General features: G+C 44.0%; 3 protein-coding genes across 3 annotated transcripts in view; 2 read left to right on the top strand and 1 right to left on the bottom strand.

Annotated features, from left to right (window-relative positions):
• Positions 1–1,450: 1,450 nt before the first annotated feature.
• On the bottom strand, positions 1,451–5,715 carry DCTN6-p27 (dynactin subunit 6). Its single transcript, XM_077668483.1, has 7 exons — positions 5,510–5,715; positions 5,352–5,419; positions 5,154–5,259; positions 4,571–4,647; positions 3,483–3,530; positions 2,246–2,388; positions 1,451–1,659 (listed from the first exon to the last, which is right to left on the bottom strand). Exons 1-7 carry the CDS (start codon positions 5,542–5,544, stop codon positions 1,552–1,554), a joined length of 585 nt encoding a protein of 194 aa, XP_077524609.1. The 5' UTR covers positions 5,545–5,715; the 3' UTR covers positions 1,451–1,551.
• Positions 5,716–5,860: 145 nt separating this feature from the next.
• On the top strand, positions 5,861–8,215 carry asun (integrator complex subunit 13 asun). The gene has a single exon (XM_077668480.1). The coding sequence runs from the start codon at positions 6,046–6,048 to the stop codon at positions 8,146–8,148; it is 2,103 nt and encodes a 700-aa protein (XP_077524606.1). The 5' UTR covers positions 5,861–6,045; the 3' UTR covers positions 8,149–8,215.
• Positions 8,216–12,210: 3,995 nt separating this feature from the next.
• The window catches only part of LOC144136270 (unhealthy ribosome biogenesis protein 2 homolog), a 66,984-nt gene continuing 59,241 nt past the window's right edge, over positions 12,211–19,953 (top strand). Inside the window, exons 1-5 of the mRNA XM_077668479.1 lie at positions 12,211–12,456; positions 12,544–12,577; positions 12,679–12,820; positions 12,934–13,045; positions 18,498–18,620. Of these exons, the coding sequence (XP_077524605.1) occupies positions 12,562–12,577; positions 12,679–12,820; positions 12,934–13,045; positions 18,498–18,620 (393 nt within the window). The 5' untranslated portion in view covers positions 12,211–12,456; positions 12,544–12,561. The remainder of the gene's footprint in view (positions 12,457–12,543; positions 12,578–12,678; positions 12,821–12,933; positions 13,046–18,497; positions 18,621–19,953) is intronic.

The following is a 19,953-nucleotide window of genomic DNA, read 5'->3' on the forward strand; positions in this document are numbered from 1 at the left end:
GGTTTGTAAATGCATCACCGCTCGAGTCACAGCAGACAGAAAATGTGCCTCCGATCACGGTAACGAGATCCTGTCATCATGAGGTTCAAGGCAGTTTTGATACCCAGAACCGTCGGCTGAAAGCAGCAGGTTGCCCGACGAGACTGCTATCCAATGTCGCAGAAGGGATTCTGCAAGCACCTAGAGGCAGAAAATATATCACAACCACATCAGAATAAAGGAAGCCGTACGCGGTCATTCCTTGCATTAATGGCATTTCCCACAGTCTCAAAAGGGCAAGAGCTGGTGTAAAAGTGCTCATGTCAGCACCCAACAAGTTAAGGAGCCTGTGCGGCGAAGTCAACAGCGAGCAAAGAAAGAAATCAATGCAAGAAAAACAACTGAAAAAAAAACGTGAAATGTGTGAAAAGGGGGGTTTATTAAATACCCCTACCAACAAAGAAACTTCAGGGAATTTCTGTAGAGTAGTCGCCCCTGCCCAGTTTAAGGCGGGTACACGCGAGGGGGGTGGGCACTAGCTGTGGGCTGCCCTGGCAATGCAATTGCATTCACGACTCCCAATAGCTTAGAGAAAGCAGTGCTTGTTTTGTCTAGCCTCCCATTTATCAGTGTTTGCTGGGCTGTCGTGAATAATTAGTACGTACCAGCCCGCCCAACTTTCTTCACTGATCAACAATTGCATGCTAGTTTCCACTGTGCGTTTGCTAGGCGCAGTTCTGATTGGTAGCAGCCAATCTCAGCACTGGCCGAGTGAAATGGGCAAGTGGAAAGCGTTTTTGTCTTATCATTTAATTCTGAATTTTCCAAGTGGAATAACTTTTTTTGCATACTCCAATTTCAATAATTCATTCTGCACTGGTCTCTGGAATGCATGAGAAATCCATTTGATCAGATTAATTGGCAATGAAGAAAACATCGCAACATGCAAATAAAATGCTTCCCTGCATGTAAGCAACACTATGCATAATACTCAGTTCTATTTGTGGATCACCCTTCTGGAAGGAATATTGCAGCTTGAGCTCATTCAACTCTCATGACTTTCTGTAATCATTTTAAGATATCAACCCTGGTTACTTGACACTGAGTAGACTTCCTGAGATTAATTGTTTTACCAAGAATATGAACATGACAAAATTTTATAGCATTTAGCATTCACACAAAGTAGTGAAACCACCACTAACAACAAAAAAAGCATCTTTGTCATGCAACTAGTACAGTACAAGACTTGAATGCTAGAGCATAGGCAGCTGCATTTAAGCATTTCGCTCATCAGGCTAATGCTTGATCGCTACAAAAGTATAGATATATAGAGGGGGGTTCCCCTAAACATTTGACCAATGTATAGAGAGAATGATTGTACAGCACTGCTCAACGTAGCCAGTCCATGCAGAAACCTGCCTTTGGGCAATGAACTTTTGAGCAGAAGATGAAGCTACACAGACATCCACACTCACATCAGATAAGTTACTTTATTCCATCCAGCATGCTCTGTTTAGCTGCCTCTGATAGGCTGCCATAAAAATAAACCATAGTGTTTGATGAAATGTTCCTTCACTGCTTCTTCAGCTGCTGAAGAACTTGCTCCCCTTTGGATGGTTTCCAGAAGTAGTGGTAGTTCGGAAGGACCTTGGTCAAGAAGTCCAGCTGCAGTGTCTGAGTCTTCCATGCAGAAATCCAAATATCGATGCAAAAAAGGAAGAAAAAAAAACATGATTGACAGCGTTCTGCTTCACAAAATATGGTAAGCGTCTGTGCATACAAGGAAAATGGCCAAGCACACACTTAACACCTCATGTCGGCTAGTTAGAGGAAACTGCATGCAGATATTGTGACCCTGGAAATGGAATAGTATGAGACAAATTCGGCGGCAAAGAAAAAAACTGACCACAGAAGACACGAAAAGGCCAAAAGCAGATTGAACAGATGTGCCGTAAATTACATGAGTATGTAGGATTCAGGTGACTGCTATGCAATCGAAAAGGTTGTCCGGAATGAGAGGACTGAAGGCCCTCTTCTATTGTAGGCAACACAGAAGCAGCCACCATTGGCCGACTGCCCTGGGAAACATTAAAAGCTTAAAGTCCACTGTGTGGAACTGTGTGTGGAAGTCCATTACTGTGTTACCTAGTCTGGCAGTGGTCACCAAGTACAATCTCAGGGCCAGGACTGCAATTCTTAGCTAAGAAGGTTTTAGAAATCTTATTTTGCTTCCGAATGAAACCACATGGCACTGTTCCTCACTCACCGCAGGCTTCTCATTCTGGATTCTCCTCTCACAGGTACGGCCATAGACCACTGTATTTTCCCTGAGCTTCTCGTGAGTGCTGACTTCACACATGGCCCCGATGACACAGCCACTTGTCAACTCTGTGTATCTTCCCAGTTTGCCTAAAAAACAGTTTCACCATCAAGAGCCTACAACACACCAAAAAATGCAGACAAAAGCCATGAAAAAACAGAAAATCTGGATCTGTGCTTTGAACGCTATAGAACTTCAGTGAGCGTAGCCAGCACATCCCCATGAGAATGTACTACAGTCCACCTAATTTTCCAAGCTCTGTCAGCCTGCAGCTCTGCACCAAACACAATACTGCAGTGCCAGTAATGGGACAAGCACAAAAGAAGCTGCCAATTCACAGTCACAACTTTACTAAGGGCATAAAACATGTCCTTTGTGTTGATACATTTCAATTTTCTTTAAGTCAACTTGGGGCAAATGTTAACAATAAAAAAATACCTCTAGTCAATGAACGGCAAACACATGGACAACATCAATTGGGCAGACAAACAATATACATATTAAAAAAAGAAAAGGATACTAACACCTACACCTGCTTTACCTCAGTTTGGACACTGCCTTCATGATAGTGTTAGCTCTTCATCAGAGCCACACCAAAGCTAAACAAAAAGGCATCTTTTCACCTAGCACAGTGTTTTTAGGGTAACATTCAGGGCTTCATACTAAAGGAAAATGACATGCAGAATATATTCAGGCTCCTTGCCGTGTGTTTGCTGCACCTTGCCACTGTCTGAAGAGAACTGTCATGACAGTCAACACTCTACAAAACAATGCTGCCTAGTCAATGCCTCAAAACAGCAGCTGCACCTTCAAAGTCTAGAGTACACAGCCAACTGCGCCTCCACCAAGATCGAAAAAATAAACCACGGGTCCTCCAAATCATGCTTCTCTCCATTTATGAACTTCAACAGCTCATTCAAACAGAGTATGTAAAATCTGTTTCATTTGTTTCAACATAGTTTCAAGATTTGTTTCAACATTTCAGGCAATATTAAAGGCATAATATACTCCTGGACACATACAAGCACACCTGCATACCTACAAGCTAGCCGGATTTCCAGACGTCTGAAATGATTAAAATTACCAACCGATCCTTGCAGCCTCACTTAATGTGCCCGGCTTGTACCAAGCCATGATGTCATGAATGACAGTTACAATATAAAATGCTTCGGTTCATACTTACTTTTTGATTCCAGGACATTATTGTTCCCAATTACAAGTGATTCAGAATCTGAGTATGATATAATCAAGGCAATAATACCTGTAAAGCATTTGGCTGAAACAATAAACCTGAGTTCAACTGCAAAGGACATGCAACAAAAAAAATGATTCAGGAAAAAATTCAGCTGGGATGTTGTGAACACTAAAGGGACACTGAGCACAACTTTATCAATTTTTTTTTCAGTTAAAATCAACTTTTTTGTTTATTGCTGCCATGTTGATATTTGTTTGGCTACAAGAAATGTATTTATTGCTCAGAAAATTGGATCTAAAGATAGAATAATTTTCCACCCACTCAATCCCAATTTATGACATAAATAACAAAAAGGATTCTGTTGCAATCCTTGCCTGGCCTCAGAGATCAACGTGAAAATCTGTCGAAGTCATCAAAGTTTGTTAGTGAAAATGCCAGTGGTGGCAATGCCTGCATTTCATGTTTTGGTTTTTTCTAGTTTATAAAATCACCGTTTTCAGTGCAAGCAGACTTCTTGTCATCAGAAGGCAGTATTGAGTCAATATTGGCCAATTTTCAATTCGTTCTCAGTGCCCATTTAAGATCGCAAGGGTGCCAGGCTCCTACGCTGCAGAGGCTCCCTACAAAGTATGTCAGACTGTCCATGCACTCTTTCTAGAGCTTTTTTTTTTTTTTATAGAGCCTAAGTGGCAAATGGAGGCCTCTAGAAGTGCACAACAGTTAGAGTAGAGCTGCTTGTTTTTCCTTTGTTTCATGTCCTTCATGCAGACTGATATGAAAGTACATACATTCCCCAAGCTTTTCACACATATGTGACCAAGCAAGACAGTTCATCTGCATATGCCCAGCCATCACTACATGGGCAATAAGAAACAACAGAAAGGGTAAAAAGAAGGTTTGTGACCATATTAATAATGACAACATGACAATAACAGTAACAGTATTAATCTTACAACTCTTCAAAGCATTCATGGTCAAGAACCGCCAAAAAGATGAAGACGGAGAAGGAACCAAGATGACACAAGCACTTCAAAACAAACTTCTTGCCCTTGCTCAATACCACACAAAAAGGATACAACTTCCCACTTCAAAAACATTGTTGTTCCCAATTGTCATCACAATTTCAGAGTCGGGTGGGTCCCCCTCCTTTCTCCTGTGATGAAACGAAAGAAAAGTTAGCAGAAATGCGTAACAAATCACTGTTTGTACATAATAACTGTACACAACATGGGAAACCACAGGTCTGCTGCACCACTGCTTCACAATACAAGCAAGCAAGGTGCTCTACAAAGGCACCATACCCAAGTTAGAATGTTCCAGTTCAAAAGGAAATGTTTTTATCGTCTAGACAGGAATGCTCTTCCAATACACTTTCAGCTCATGCAACACAGAAAAACAGATTTCACATTGCATAAAGAATATTTTTCTGTTATGCTGCTGCTTTATCCTAGTGATTGTATGGAAGGCTGTGACAAATGCATCTCAAATCACTGTCGAGCACCCTTCCTCACCTTTTCATCGCACTTGATCACTACAGTTAATTAGGCTATTTCCAATATTATGCGTGCATGTGACATGACCAGCATGATTTAAAAAAGAAAACGATAAGCAAAACTTTCTAGCAGACGGCTTCTACAAAGAAGGATCAAAAGACGAGACCTGTTGACTATATAGACTTGCTCTTCAATCAGGTTGTTGTCTCCGATAATAATAGGTCCAGCCTCAGCGATAATGTGAGCAGCAGGGTGAACAATCGTGCGACTTCCTGCATTAAAAAAGCATATTTAGCTTGGTAGGACCAGGCAGCGTTTTGCCGAAAATTGCAAGGATTTAAAACTAGTGGCTGCAGACACGGACCGATTGTCACGTCTCCTTTTATTTCGCATTCTGCCGTCACGACAGCGCCGGTGTATATCTTCACTGTCCTGTGAATGAAAACGTTAAAAAATTCACAACAGCTTTGTAGTGCGAAGTAGATGTCAAAGCTGAATGACACATTCAAGTGATCCGCTCACCCGCCTGGAGGCTTAGGCACAGAGGTCGTGCTCATCGTGTGAAAAACGCCAAAATTCAGAAAGAGTAGCTACAAACGAAGGCTTGCGTCCATATAACCGTTCCCAAATTAAGTAAGATGAAAACGCAACTGATGTCCAGAACTACCCCGCTTCTAGTTGGCAGCCATGTGGATGCGGATACCGCAATGAATGGCTCAAATGGCTTTAGAGCGCACTTTTTGACATTTTTTCTTGGCTATTTTTACGGAGAAAGTAATTATTGTTTAGCAATGCAATCAAATAAAATAAAAGTTCTAATTTTAGTTTTCCAGCGGTAAGTAGCTTCAATACAGAATAATAAGCTGGCTGAAACCGCAAACCGCAAATATGGCCGGCAAAACAAAATGAAAACAAACGTGGTGGTGGCGTTCGCCAACGGAGCGCAACCCTCCATGGCGCAACCGAACCACCACACAGCATCGAAATGCCGTGAAACGAAGTCGGAGTTGGATCGTCGTGTTTCTTGCTTTATGTTTCGAGCTCTATGAAAGTTCACCATGACGTTTCCAGTCAGTCACAAGACAGTGTTTGTGCTCGATCACAGCCCGTACTTCTTAACATCTTGCCAGCAGCACATTGAGTTCGACATTTTCACGAAGACGCGGCAGCCCGGCATCATCCCATTGGCTCCCATCTCGAAGTCGCTTTGGACATGCAGTGTCGAAGCAGCGTTTGAGTACTGTCGCGTCGTGTGGGACGTCTTTCCAACAAACAAACTCATTAGATTCATCGTTAGCGGCACTTCTGGCCGCCATCTGAACTCATGGATGCAGGAAGACCAGAGCATGACATATATTATGGCTGTTATGGCTCAGGTAGGTGCGCCTTCAGAAAGCGGGGCTGCCAAAGACTACAACATTCTCACTGGACTCACTGCTGCTATAGAAGCCCTCTGCGAGTGCAGTGAAGTACAACACGAGTGCCGCACGTCTCTCACAGAGACGGCCGGGAAGATTGTCAACAGAGGCCGCATCGTCTGCATCACTTCGATGAAAACGGACGCCGAGATACGCACCTTAGAGGAGCGGTTTTACAACTTGCTCACAGAGCATAATAAGCTTGCATCTGGATCCGACTGTCTTATGCCCGTGCACAAATGCGAGCTGGTCGTGATTCTCACCTGTCCTGTCAGCAAGGAATTGGAAATTACGGGAGTTGCAAAGCGTGAGGTAGGATCCATTCTTAGCAGCGAAGTGCACAGATGCCGGTCTGGGCGGCACTTAGCTGTAAAGTTGGGCTACCTGGTCCAGGTGCACTACAACCTTGCCTCTACAACTGTCACTGGCATCCCCATGAAGGAGGAACAGAATGCCAACTCCTCTGCAAATTACGACGTCGAGCTTCTCCATCCTGCTGCTGCACACACGGAGCTCTTTAAGACTGGTTTCAGCAACACGGAGGGTGTGCACGTGAGCACCGTGAAGGAAGGGCAGACATACGAGACAGTCACGCTAAAATGGTGCACACCCCGCTCGAACAGTGTGGAACTGCAGTACTGCACAGGAGCTTACAGAATCACCCCTGTTGACATCAACAGCAGGCCTTCATCTTGCCTCACAAACTTTCTCCTCAGTGGCCGAGCGGTGATGCTCGAAATGCCGAGAAAGTCAGGTTCCAAAGTGATGTCTCATATGCTTGCCAGTCACGGTGGTGAGATCTACATTCACACGTTGGGCACGGGGCGGTCTACACTGGAAGACCCACCTTCCATCAGTGAGGGTTGCGGTGGACGAGTGACCGACTATAGAATAAATGACTTTGGTGAATTCATGAAAGACAACAAGCTTGTCCCTTTCAATGTCGGCCCAAATGACCGCCATGAGGTACCTATCGAGCGTGCCCTGAAGCGACTGCAAAGGCTCACCCAGTATTGGCCGATGGTCATTAGTCACACAACAATATTCAACATGGCCTCACAACTGGATCCTCTTCTCACGTTAATCACCAAGGAGACCTTGACACCAGAAGAGATAATTGAGTGCAAGAAGGTCATATACCTGCTAGTTAGCATGGAGAGCAAAGGGACATCACTGCCAGTGCCTACCATCGGGATGCGAGGGAAAGGACCGAAGCGTGAGGAACAGTATCGAACTATGTGGAATGAGCTGGAGAACTACATCCGGATGCATTGTGTGACAGCTGAACACAATGTCATTTTGGACTGCCTCCTGGAGTGCAGGAAACCAGTTGATAGTGATGCTAGCGGAAATAACTCCAAAGGTGGTGTTGTGGGCATCAAAAAGCCGCCAGAAAAAGGGTTGTCTGTAAAGGATGAAAAGGTTGAAGGGAAGTGGTCAGAAGTTGATTTGAGCTGGCGGGAAGGAAAGTTAGGAGACACAGAGAAAGTGGATGAAGGAGCTTGCAAACCTCCTTTGACAAAGAAAGCACGGACTAGCAGCCTTAATGGAGACATGCTAGGCTCAGTGTCTCTTTTGCAACTCTGGAGAAACAAGGTTAGCACAGAGAACGCTAGGAGGCACGTGGAGTTTGCTGGCCGATTGAACGGAGATGGTAAAGTAGCAAAGTTGTATCCGAACCTAAACCTTGATGGCAATGATAATGAAAATGAGGCCAAACCAAACCCTTCAGCAAGGTCTTGAGGTATGAAATGTGAATGTATATGTGTAATATGATTCATGATTCATCCCAATAAAGCTTTGCTCTGTATACCTGCCGCACTGTGAAGTCATAAAATGGAAGCTTGGGCGAGTTGGTAAGCCATTGAGTAAAACTGTGCGAAATGACACTAGTTCGAAGACACACAAGGAGGAGCGCTGTTGGTACTTATTGTGCATCAGTTCTCTAGATTGTTTGCCATGCCTTGCTGCATGGAAGAAAGTTTTTTTTCTTCTGCCAGGCATTGCCTCACAGTAGTGTTTTGTATAAGGAAAAAAAAATTGGTAGGGGTTTAATATAGTAAAACCGAGTAGACATGCGAAAGCATGTGTTCATTCTTCAATTGGAGGGGATACTTAAGCTCCGCCTTAAGGGTATGACACAATAGGTATAGGTTTAGCGGTTAATGCCCATATTTGCAGAATTGGTCTTTCTTTACTTAACATTCATATATCGCTGAGAGTCCTCACATCACTAATGGCAAAGTGGTACAGCAGTTAAGCGTTGTGCCACTGTCCTGCGATGGCAGGTGCTGCCATCAGTGGGGCTTTTTGCAATCCAGGTTGCTCTTCCCAAGCAGTCTCTCGTAGCCAATCATTAATTTAACTGCCACCTGTCATGGTGGGCAGTTTGCTCACAATCCAGTGGTCAAGTTATGATGACACCACAATGTCACGTGACCTAGGTGGCGCAATATCCTCCTTCCATTGGCGCAAGACGACAATAATATTTTCTTACTTGGGGTTGGTACGCCTGAAATAATGCTTCGCACTAAAAGCGGTGAAGGGGGGAAAAGGTGTCATTGCACTGTGACAATCTTTTTTAGGGGCTTGCAGCATGAAAGTGCATCACCGCACCTGCCAAACTTATTGTGTAACTGCACTTGCGAAAGCAGACTCAATTTAGAGCATCATCAGCCTGACTATGTCCACTTTAGGACAAAGGGCTCTACCATGCCTAGCTTTGTCCATGTGGTGTTACGAGGAGGGTGCGGTCCGCACCGGGTGCAGAACTTAAGGGGGTGCAGCTGCAGCATAGAGGGAAGGACAGGGGGCACACTGTGCCTTTCTTAACTGTGAATGAGCACAATGTTTCAATTCCAAAACTATCAGCCTTCTCTGATTAGTTGTCTGAGAACACATTGACCTGGATGACGCCATGCTTTGGTCAGCATTGCACTTGTGCACATTCTTCCCTTAGTTGGAGCTTTTTATCTTGCATAACTTTCTCACTAGACATCGAAATATTCCTCAGAATATCCGTGCCTGGAGCGTCATGAGAGGGTCGGTGGTTCTAATTTGCAACCTATCAAAATTTACTTGACATCTATAATGGAAACGTTTAGGTTCCCAGGCTTTGCATTATAATCTGTTGATATCAAACTGGCAAAAATTATCTAAATTGAAGAAAAGATCTGCGGCTTTGCAGCCCTTGCGGTGAGAAGAAAAATATGCCTTTTTTTTTTTCTTCCTTGTAAACTCTGAGTGAGCGAATTTGTTCACCAAATGCCAATAAGTTGTCTGTACTTGCATATGACAACAAAATTTTCATAGAAAATTGAATACTACTTACCAGTGCAATACCCCTTGACACCAACACACGAATTTGACTTCATTTTATATGGTTGCCCTCACAATAGAGGAGACTTCTTGGTGCTGCAGTAGCCTTCTTACCACTTCTTTGATTGCATTATCATCAGGAAATTGTTGCCCAAGCAGAAATTTCTTTCGGCTGCGAAAGAGAAAGTAATCACTGGTACCCAGGTCGGAACAGCAGGGTCAATGCTTAAGCTCCAGGAAGCCGCATTCCCAGACAGCTTGTGTTTACAGGGCTTGTATACTGGTGCGTTGTCATGAACAGACTTGCTGTGATGCATTTGTCATCAACTTCACTTGACATTTTGCTTTGATTTCTTCCATAATGCCTTCATTATTGAAGCATATGCTCCTTCAGTCATCGTTTTCTGTTGCGTGTATTTAGTAATAAAATGCCTCCTGTATTCTAAAAGGCTGTTGCTGTAATCTTTCCAGCTGAAATTGGCTCACTAAATATCTTTACAGAGAATTGAGTATCCTAATGATTCCATTGCAAAAGTTTGAAATTCCTCGATTAGTGTCTAGCCTGCACTTAAGTACACTTGCCATCCCGTCAGTTCCAGTGCTTCAATCAGACCAAAGTGCTAGTGTGTACATGTCCAGAGGTGTTTCACATACTGGAGTAAACGACTTACTAGACATTTTGAAGCTGTTTGTTTTGCAGTAATAAATAATGTGACCTTGCAATTCTTGCAATTTAATTTAGATGCCTTCTGGGATCTGTCTGAGCTCTCTTGAATGGTTGCTTTTTTATCCTTGCTTGTTCCAACGGCAATAATTTCAGTTGTTTTCTGTATTTTTGACAGGGCCTAATTGTGCCATTCACCTCATACTTCAGTTGTCCTTGATCATCCCTGCATAATGAGTACACACGTTTTCACATGCTTGGAAGGTGTTTGCAGCAGTTGATTGTGTTTTTTTTTTCTAGTTATTCCTGAAGGTTCAGTTCAGTGGTTCTGTATATCTTGAAATAGTCCTTGGCCGGCTGCCATTTTAGCTCTTCCTAGCTTTTCCTACTCATGTCGTTGTAAACGTTTTGCTCAGACAAAATTTGCAATTCTTTTCACACTGTCAGAATTGCCACATTCATCTTCATGTGTGCCTTGGTTGGAAAAGCAAATTTCAGAGGTGTTGTTTTTTTGGCCTTGCTAACATGAACATGAAGATATATTCACCAAATGCGTTTTTCATGCAATTGTTTGCTGAATTATCTGTATGGAGCGAGCTCAACAGCGCAGTGGAGAACAGCGATGGCGCCGTGCACTGGAAGAGAAGCAGGGGTGACGCGCTGGCCACCGCACAGAGTGCAGCTGACCCCCTTCTGTGGATTCTGTACCAGATGCGGCCACCTTATAAATATCCCCAAAAACTTTATCTCATCTGCCCACGCAACCTAGCCGCCTACTGCTATGCTTGCCTTCACATTACATGCCCTGCTCAAGCCCATTTCTTCTTGATTGCGACTAGGATGTCATTCACCCGCGTTTGTTCCTGACCCACTCTACCCTCTTCCTGTCCTTAATTCAAGTTGAACCCTTTTCGTACAACCTCCATGTTTCAGCCCCATAGGTGACAACCGGAAAGATATAGCTGTTATATACTTTTCTCTTGAGCCGCCGCGGTGGCCGAGTGGTTATGGAGCTCGACTGCTGGCCCGAAAGACTCGGGTTCGATCCCGGCCGCGGCGCTCGAATTTCGATGGAGGTGAACTTAATTTTAGAGGCCCGTGTAGTACGTACTGTGCGATGTCAGTGCACGTTAAAGAAATTTCGGTCGTCGAAATTTCCGGAGCCCTTCACCACGGCGTCCCCCATAGCCTGAGTCGCTTTGACACGTTAAACCCCCATAAACCAAACTTTTTCTCTTGAGGGAGTTTGGAAAACTACCATTATAGTGATCTGAAAGAACAGGCAAAATGCGCTCCACCGGATTCTTCCATCCTGAGTCGCTTTGGCACGTTAAACCCCCATAAACCAAACTTTTTCTCTTGAGGGAGTTTGGAAAACTACCATTATAGTGATCTGAAAGAACAGGCCAAATGCGCTCCACCGGATTCTTGTTCTAGTTATTTCTCTCTCGTGATCCGCGTCACGAGAGCTTATGGGGCGCCAAAAAAGTTTGTCACTAAGAAAAAAAAGACGCAATCTCGGTGGACACCTCACCACATGGAGGAAGGAAGTTTTTTTTCCTCCATGCCTCACCAGCACCGTGATGAAAGGAATGAAGAGTGAAGGTGGACACCTCAACCAGGGCGCCAGCTGCGCCATTAGTGAAAAGAGGAAGGTGGGTGGGAAAGAAGACAGAAAAAAAGAAGATGCCATAGTAAAGGCCTTCGAATAATTCCTAGCCCCTGGGATTTTTATCTTGCACCTTTAAGGTTCTCTCGTAGGCTGTTATCAGCATCATCATCATTCATGGAGGATTGGAGCGCTGTAGTGGCCGCAGCGATACATCCATAGGTAGAGCGGCTGCACGTTGAGCGCTGCAAGCGCTGCGGTGAGCGCACGTGTTTCTGTTTACAGCTTGCTAAAGCAAAGTCACTAATCAGATGTAAAGCAATGTGATATGCAACGTTGTGAACATTGTGTCGCTCTTCAAGTGCGCGACGGCTACGAGAAGACGCATTGATTGCTCTACGTTTCCTCCCGTGTGAGCTTTGCAGTGTCAGCGGTGTCAGTCTCTCGCTGTATGTAGTATGTAAGTACTTGCTACATCACTTGTGCATTCATTTTCTTTGGCCGGAATATTGATTTCGTGTTTTTTCTTCAATGAACTACTACGCAGAATCAAATCTGACACAAGATGGCTCTTGCAAACTGTAAGTAATGCGGCTCAAATTTGGTACTACAGTGACAGCGTTGCGCTTGTGGTGTATTGTTGACTTCATTTTACTTTGATTTAATTCTTGTCCTCAATCAGCGTTGCTGTACGAGCTCACAAATAACAGCGTAGAACGGAGCATTGAGTTGGTCCAACTGGCGCTTCGCTCTCCTGTATACATCCCTCAGAAACGAGAGATCATTGTGTCGTGGATTTGTCGGACTATTGAGTCGCAGGAAAGGTGAGATACGCCAAGGAGCAGACATGCTCACCTATTTCGTCGGCAGTGTCCAATAACGACATGTGTTAAACTTCACTAACCGGATGATCGGCGTGTCTCCCTTTTTATGCTAGCTCGAAGTTGACAAGCGATGAAGCTGCTGCTATTTGGGGCACACTGCGGTCATTGGTCACGGATATGCAGCCCCTCGAAGTTGCTGTGGTCATCCAGGATTCATTCTTACTGGTAATATGGTGGTATATTTTATATCCGAGGCAGTGCTTAATTGAAGATATTCCCGTTTGCTCGTCTTGATAATTTTACTGTGTCACTAAGTAAACAGTAAAGGAGTGTACAGCCGTCCACACATCTGTCTAGAGCGCTCGAACGGTGCACCGAGGAGTACTCTTGTGTCATTTGCGCGTGGATTACGGCTAAAAGCTCGCTCTCATCTTGCACGCATATTCCCATCGATTGTGTTTCACTTTTCATGTCTTTAAAAAGAAGTATCGGGCCTGCCAGGGTGTGGCGATTGTCATTAATGCACAGGAGAGCGCTGCATCCGACCACTCAAAACAGGTGTGTGGACGACCGCTCATCTTGGTATCCCTGTGTTGTCCTATCATTTGTTATTGCCGAACGAATCCTATTTTGCCTGGAGCTTATTTCATGAAACATCCAGCACAATGCACTGCCTACAGTACTGCAATAAATGCTCTTTCTTGCTGCTTTTATTCTTGTAAGTTGCATCCATGCAGATGGTGTTCTTAATCTGAACATGTTTACATTGTGAATGTTAGTGGTCTGCTTCATTGTCCAGTATCTAAACTGCCTGAAAAATAAGTGGCAGTTGTCACCCTGCTCTACTAGTTAATATTTGTCGTATATTCCTTTCATGAAACTAGCACATTTACACATTAACTGAAAATTACGTACCTGATGAATATATTGTAGTTCCTTGTTAAAGGAGTATAGACACCTAATTTTGATGGCATGTCTTCTTCTCTGAAATGATGTGGAAAACACTACTATACATGAATCACCACGTGATATACACCTACGACTGCTAAATAATTTGTAATTGAATTTTTCCGTCATGATGTTTTGGTTTCAGCAGCCAAATGATGACTGTGATGCCAAAATGTTCTTATAGTTTGCGCACATCGTTCATCTCTATGTCACTTGAGGCATGGAAAAAACTGTGATATTATCACTGCTTCTACATTTGTCATTGCGGCTTGTCAGGCAGGCTGGCTTGTAGTGATTTAAAACGATGAAGCAGCGATTATATCTACATCGCAGTTTTTTCATGTCTCGCGTAGGCGTGCACAGAGGAGGGGGCGGGACAGTGGCCGCCCAAAATAGTGTGAGGGCGATGAACACAAATTTTGTCTCCTATTGTTCCATGCTACCCCGAAGACTTGAAGAGGCACTACTATGAACGTCAGCCCCCACTTATAGAGAGACCTGTGTACATGCCTATAAGCACACAAAAAGCACAAGAAAGAAATTCGATTATAAATTATTTAGTGGTCGTAGAAGAATACCACGTGGTAATCCATGTATAATAATGCCTTATGCATCATTACTAAGAAGAAAACACACACACAAAAGTTAGGTGTCTATCCCCTTTTAAAGATATCTCCATGGAATAAATTCAGAACTTGCAAAGTTCTCTTAAGATAGCTTCTGTGCAAGGCTCTATTCTAATTAACATCTTTCATTCACATTTTGGACTCGCATTTTATATTTGAAAAAATTGGAGGGGACATTTTGCAAAACTTGGTGCTGGGCTAGTTGGTTAAGCATTTCGTTTGAAACAGGTCAGCGCTAAAAAAAACGAACACGACGAGAAAACGACGACCCTTGTGTCGTCGTTCTCTCGCCGTGTTTGTCTTTTTTAGCGCTGACCTGTTTCAAACGAAAGGACATTTTGCGATAGCATTAATTGTTAATGCCCGTATATGCAGAATTGGTCATTCTCTATGTTACATTCATTGATCCTGTGGGGTTTTAATAGAGGAGATAAATAGTTTTTTTCCGCTTAACCGCTACTGACACAGTTAAAAGCCACCAGACCCCACCCCGTGATCGCATACACTACCGAGCACACGCCTACCACGGTGGGCCTTGCTCTGAGGGAACAAAGGAACGACACACTGGCTAACACAAGCAGGCATTTATTGCTACAGCAACAATAACGCCAGCTAGCAACCAAACACGCTAAGGAATTGCGGTCGTCTGACTCACCAGCAAGGTTATGAGCGAATGTTCGCCCACGCTAGTGCAAGGGATATTCCGAAGCCGGACGGGACGAGATGCGGGTGCATGTGTCCCCGCCACTTCTTCGCTCCGATGGCGAAGAGCGGAGCCGCGGGCGACACGTCCGCTCGCGCCGACGATCCCAGCCGAATAAGGTAATGCTGTGGGCTGTGTCCCGCGTGCGCTCAGCAAGCAGTCTCTCTGTGCTGTCCTCCCTTGTTAGTTACGGTAACTAACCAGGGAATTCGCTCCTGCCTTGAGGCAATGCTGTTGCTGCAGGGTGCATCGCGGGAAAGCAAAACTAAAGGGGATGTAGGGTGCGTCCCCACAATCCCTAGGAATTTTCATACCACTCCTGGCTCAGTGATGCAGCATTTAAGTGATGTGCCACTGTTATGGCTTGTGCGACCCAGGTTGCTCTTCCCAAGCAACCTCTACAACCTCTAACGACCAATCCTTAATTTAACTGCCACCTTGCATGGTGGGTAGTTTGATCACAACCTGGTGGGCAGGTTGCAAAGACTCCACAAGGTCACATGACCTAGGGGCCCACATAAGTTGCGTCTCTGGGGATTTTTTCGAGGATTTTTTGCTTTCGGCCTACGACACTTGACGCCAACGATGACGCCAACCTTTTTGTGACACGGACTCCAAATTCTATCGCATTAAAATGGATGGCAGGAAGATATTATATCTTACTAGCTCTGGTAGTTGGTGGCCTACTTTACCCGAATAATCCCTGGATAGTTACCAGTTGCTTTCAAACTGGCGTGGAGAAGGTAACGCTGGAAAGAAAAAAGTGCATTGCCACCTCCTTTTATTCCAGCAGTGCTTGTCTTAAGCTTACCTTCTGTAAATTATTTTAAAGCAGAAGCTGTTTTGCTATGCAAGGCTGAAAGCAGTTGCAATGGAAGGCCCACCAATTTATTCCTTCTAGCATGCTCCCCTCTTGTGTTCTAAGCCAGAGGTTCAAATGCAGACTGAGGAAATGTTTTCGAGTGCAGCTCATATGCATCCGTTTGCAGGTTGAGCCGCGTCACCGTTTGCATGGCCATCGGTGTAACCAAGTGCGAGGGGAGCAAGTGGAGGGGAGGAGAGCAAGGATAGTGCAAGCGCGTTCTCCTCAAGACCAGTAAACGAAAGTATCGCCACTTGGTGCCAGAGTGGTGTCCATCACCACTGCATGTGCGGAGATAGGGTGGATAGGGGAGGGGAGGCGACATGCGCACCCACGCGCTGTCTCCTCGCAGTCTCATCACGCTTCGCTCTATTGGCGGTGGTGCTGTGAATTGTGCTGCATGCGATACATTGGTCTCGTTGGCAATGCCACTCACAGCGTTGTCTTCCTAGTATAAACCGTCTGCTTATGAACCAGGCGTTGGTGCAGCAGGTTGAACATATCTCCATCCATTTCTCCAGCCACAAAGCCATCTTCCTAACAATCAAAGACTGGGAGAGGAGTGTTACTTGAAGAAAGAGTGTGTGCGGAAAATAAATATTACTTTGTAGCTGTAGATGCATACACCTATCTCAAATTTTTTGCCTCATTATATCCAAAATCAAAACGTGTACGGAGCTGCACTCAAATTTCACATTAGGGAGTATCGTAATCGTTCTTGGAATTTTTTTGATCAGTGCGTAGCCTTCTAAAAAGTTAGACTCTCAGAATTTTGTGAAACGTCCATTTTCTGCAGAGATAAGAAGCATCATTTTGGCCACGTGACATTCTTTTCATTCTGGAATTTATTTTTGCTTGAAAGTGTCTGTGATAAATTGCTGCCTTGTGCAAATTTATCATACAGATTTAGAAGCGTAATGTGGGATAAATGAACAAATACATGCAGAACTAGACATGGAAAAGCAATGAACATCAGTACCAGCTACCAAGTGTTGATTTAAAACAGTTTGGCACATATCTAACATTTCAAACAAACAGTTGGATGTTGGAATTTGCGTGTATTGTTTTGTTTGTGTACAGTCCTGTGTTTCCCTTTTAACTTGCACTGTTATTAGCTTGCAGGAGTGTACATCATCTAACCTCTGAACATTGCCCAACTGTGTCATATATTCTTCTGCTGCACACTGAACTTTTTGGCCTTTGTAATGATGGCAGAGTGTTGAAATCCAAATAATCCAAAGCAATATTGATAAAAGCAGCTGATACTAGGCTGGAAAAGCATCTGCTGGGTGTTAGCCCACATGCAAATAGCGATTACGAAAGGTTAACTTCTGGCGTGCCGTTCTTCATGTTAGCAACACAAGAAGTAATATTCATTGCTGTACACTAATGCTGAAGTGCATATCTGTTAAGCTAGTTGATCCTTTTCTGTTCCGTGCACATACAGTATGTGGTCAACACTGCATTTGAATTACTGCATTAATTCGTCTTTACTTGCTCAGCATTACTGCCATTGCAGTTGTAGTGGTGCCACCATTACCTTAGTACAAAATATATGACCGCATTTCTTACCAGTATCTAATAAAGTAGAACCCCAATGATATGTTCCCCGGTGCTACAATTTTGTGGTTGTTTTGCTCTCGTGAGCCAGTCCTGTCCAATGCTCCCATAGAAACCCATGCAATATAGGCTTGATTGTTACATTGCCACTGTGGCAGCATACTCGCGCGAATGTTGCCTCTCAGTAGTGGTTTACCACATGCTGGCATTTTCACGGTGTATGTTTAGCATGCACCGAACGGCTATGGCAGACTGGCCAACGCATGACTTGGCCACCATCGTGATCGGCGGCTTCTGGCGCATTGCACCCACACTGGCACCGCCGAGCGCACTTGTGGGCGCCATAAATCTTGTGGCTGTTAATGGAGTTTCATTGCCGGTGGGGAAATAGAGCAAATGAATGAAAGCACGAAAATGAAACTATGCCACGGCAAACGCAGCACTATTCGATATACAGTTTGCGCGGGTAGGCTTCGAGGCAAGTTTCTGTCATCCGTGTTTGACTTATCGGCTATGGCTTAAAAACACGAGGTCTAGGTTCTAGTAGATGAGGATTGTATAAGATTAAAGCTGCTGCCGCGAAAACAGAGCAGAGCAGAAGCATGCACGTGTGCTCGCACTTAACCTTCTTTGCGTGGCCTCCCTTCCACCAACAGCTGCTCAAGCAGAGGAAGAGCCATTGCAGGGCATCTAAAATATTCTATACATGTGAACGATCGTGAGAGCTACAATGCCATGCCAATTCCAGAAAAGCATGCTGCCCTTACTAGAAATAAAAAAGGAAATGGCAGCGATGTGCATTTTTTTCACGCATGCTTTCCGGCTACTACGTTTACCGGCTGGTGCATTTTTTTTTCCGTGGTCCTGTGAAAAATGTAACGGCAGGGTTCTATCGAAATACAGTTTGCTGATGCATCTTAGCAAGCATGCGAGGGAAAACTGGCAGCTTTCGTAAGCGTTTTACCATGTACTGCGCAGGCAATTCAAAAGGAACTTGAACGGCTTCCAAGGATAAAGCATACTGAGTGTTTGCTGGAAACAATGATTGCTCTGGTCCAGAAGGCACCGCAGAGTACTCTGGCCTTAAAGCTCCCAGCAGTGGTAAGTCTGCAGCATTTTTTGCCTGTAGTTCTTTGTTCAAATTTTCAGAATTTGTTACTTTCGACATTAGAGCAGGCGCAAGCATAGTGAATGAAGAAAAATTTTGTGGGCGTTGTCGTCTTTATGTTGTTAGTACTGGTGCTGCTTTCTGTCGGCACTTGCACAATCTCATACTTTAGTAGTATAGAAGCCTAAGACGTCATTTTATGATTGTGCATATGTCTATGCCGTACACTAATAAGTGTTCCTTTTGGTGTGCGCCATTCATATCAGTTCTTTAATGTCGGCACTTGCACAATCTCATACTTTAGTAGTATAGAAGCCTAAGACGTCATTTTATGATTGTGCATATGTCTATGCCGTACACTAATAAGTGTTCCTTTTGGTGTGCGCCATTCATATCAGTTCTTTAATGTACACAAATAGTGCAAATGGAGCCATGCAGCCAGTAAACTAGGCTTAATTTGAGTACTGCCCTAGTGCATGGAGCAAGACACAGCTGTGATTTTGCCTAACATAAGCAGTTACACTATGCACATTGAAGTGCTCTTCTATGGCATCTCTCGTAGCCAATGTGTTGCCAGGGATGTTATTAAACCCCACATACTAGTCCTTGTGTTGCTGTCAGTGAAAGTATGCTTTCTGCTTTTGTGTCTCCGTAATGACAGATTCATGATATCTCGCAAAGACAAATCTGCAGTCAGATTTATTAATCTGGCTGCAAATGATTAATGCGCAGCCAGGTGCACATAATAATTTTTATTATTAAAATGCATTGGTTGATATCATGAACGCAATTGTTGGTTGGGAACCACAAAATTAAAGTATCGAGAGGATTGTGTATTTTCTGCTGCCCAAACCTCTTGCGGGATGTCTGTAGTGTGGGGTTGTGGTACACTGCAGATCAGGAATTCCATCAAATAATGAGATGTTCATTTGAGTCTGAAGCCTAAGTCTGCCTGCCTATCTTCTTGGCATTAGTTCCCTTTGGTCTGTGGCATCACCACTTTTTAAGTGCCTTGTTTATCTACATCAGTGTTGAAAAATGAAAAACGCCTGCTTTGCTGGTGCGATGGTGGAATCATCTTCAATGTCAATGAGGAATGGTCTACTGTTTAGGGGAATGCTCCAAGGCAGAGCAGATTTGAAATGACTAATGAGGAATTAATTATTCATTAGCATCCACCCAAGCACTGCCATATGGCTACAGTGGAAGGCTATACAGCTTCCTCAGAAGCTTCGTAGTTGAAATAAAATTCGTCCTGGCTTTCCATTGTAGCTATACGGCTGCTCTTTGGTTGATGCTAATGACTAATAAGTCCCTTATTTATTA

This window comes from Amblyomma americanum, chromosome 6 (assembly GCF_052857255.1).
Source record: "Amblyomma americanum isolate KBUSLIRL-KWMA chromosome 6, ASM5285725v1, whole genome shotgun sequence".
In the NCBI taxonomy this organism is placed as follows: Eukaryota; Metazoa; Arthropoda; class Arachnida; order Ixodida; family Ixodidae; genus Amblyomma; species Amblyomma americanum.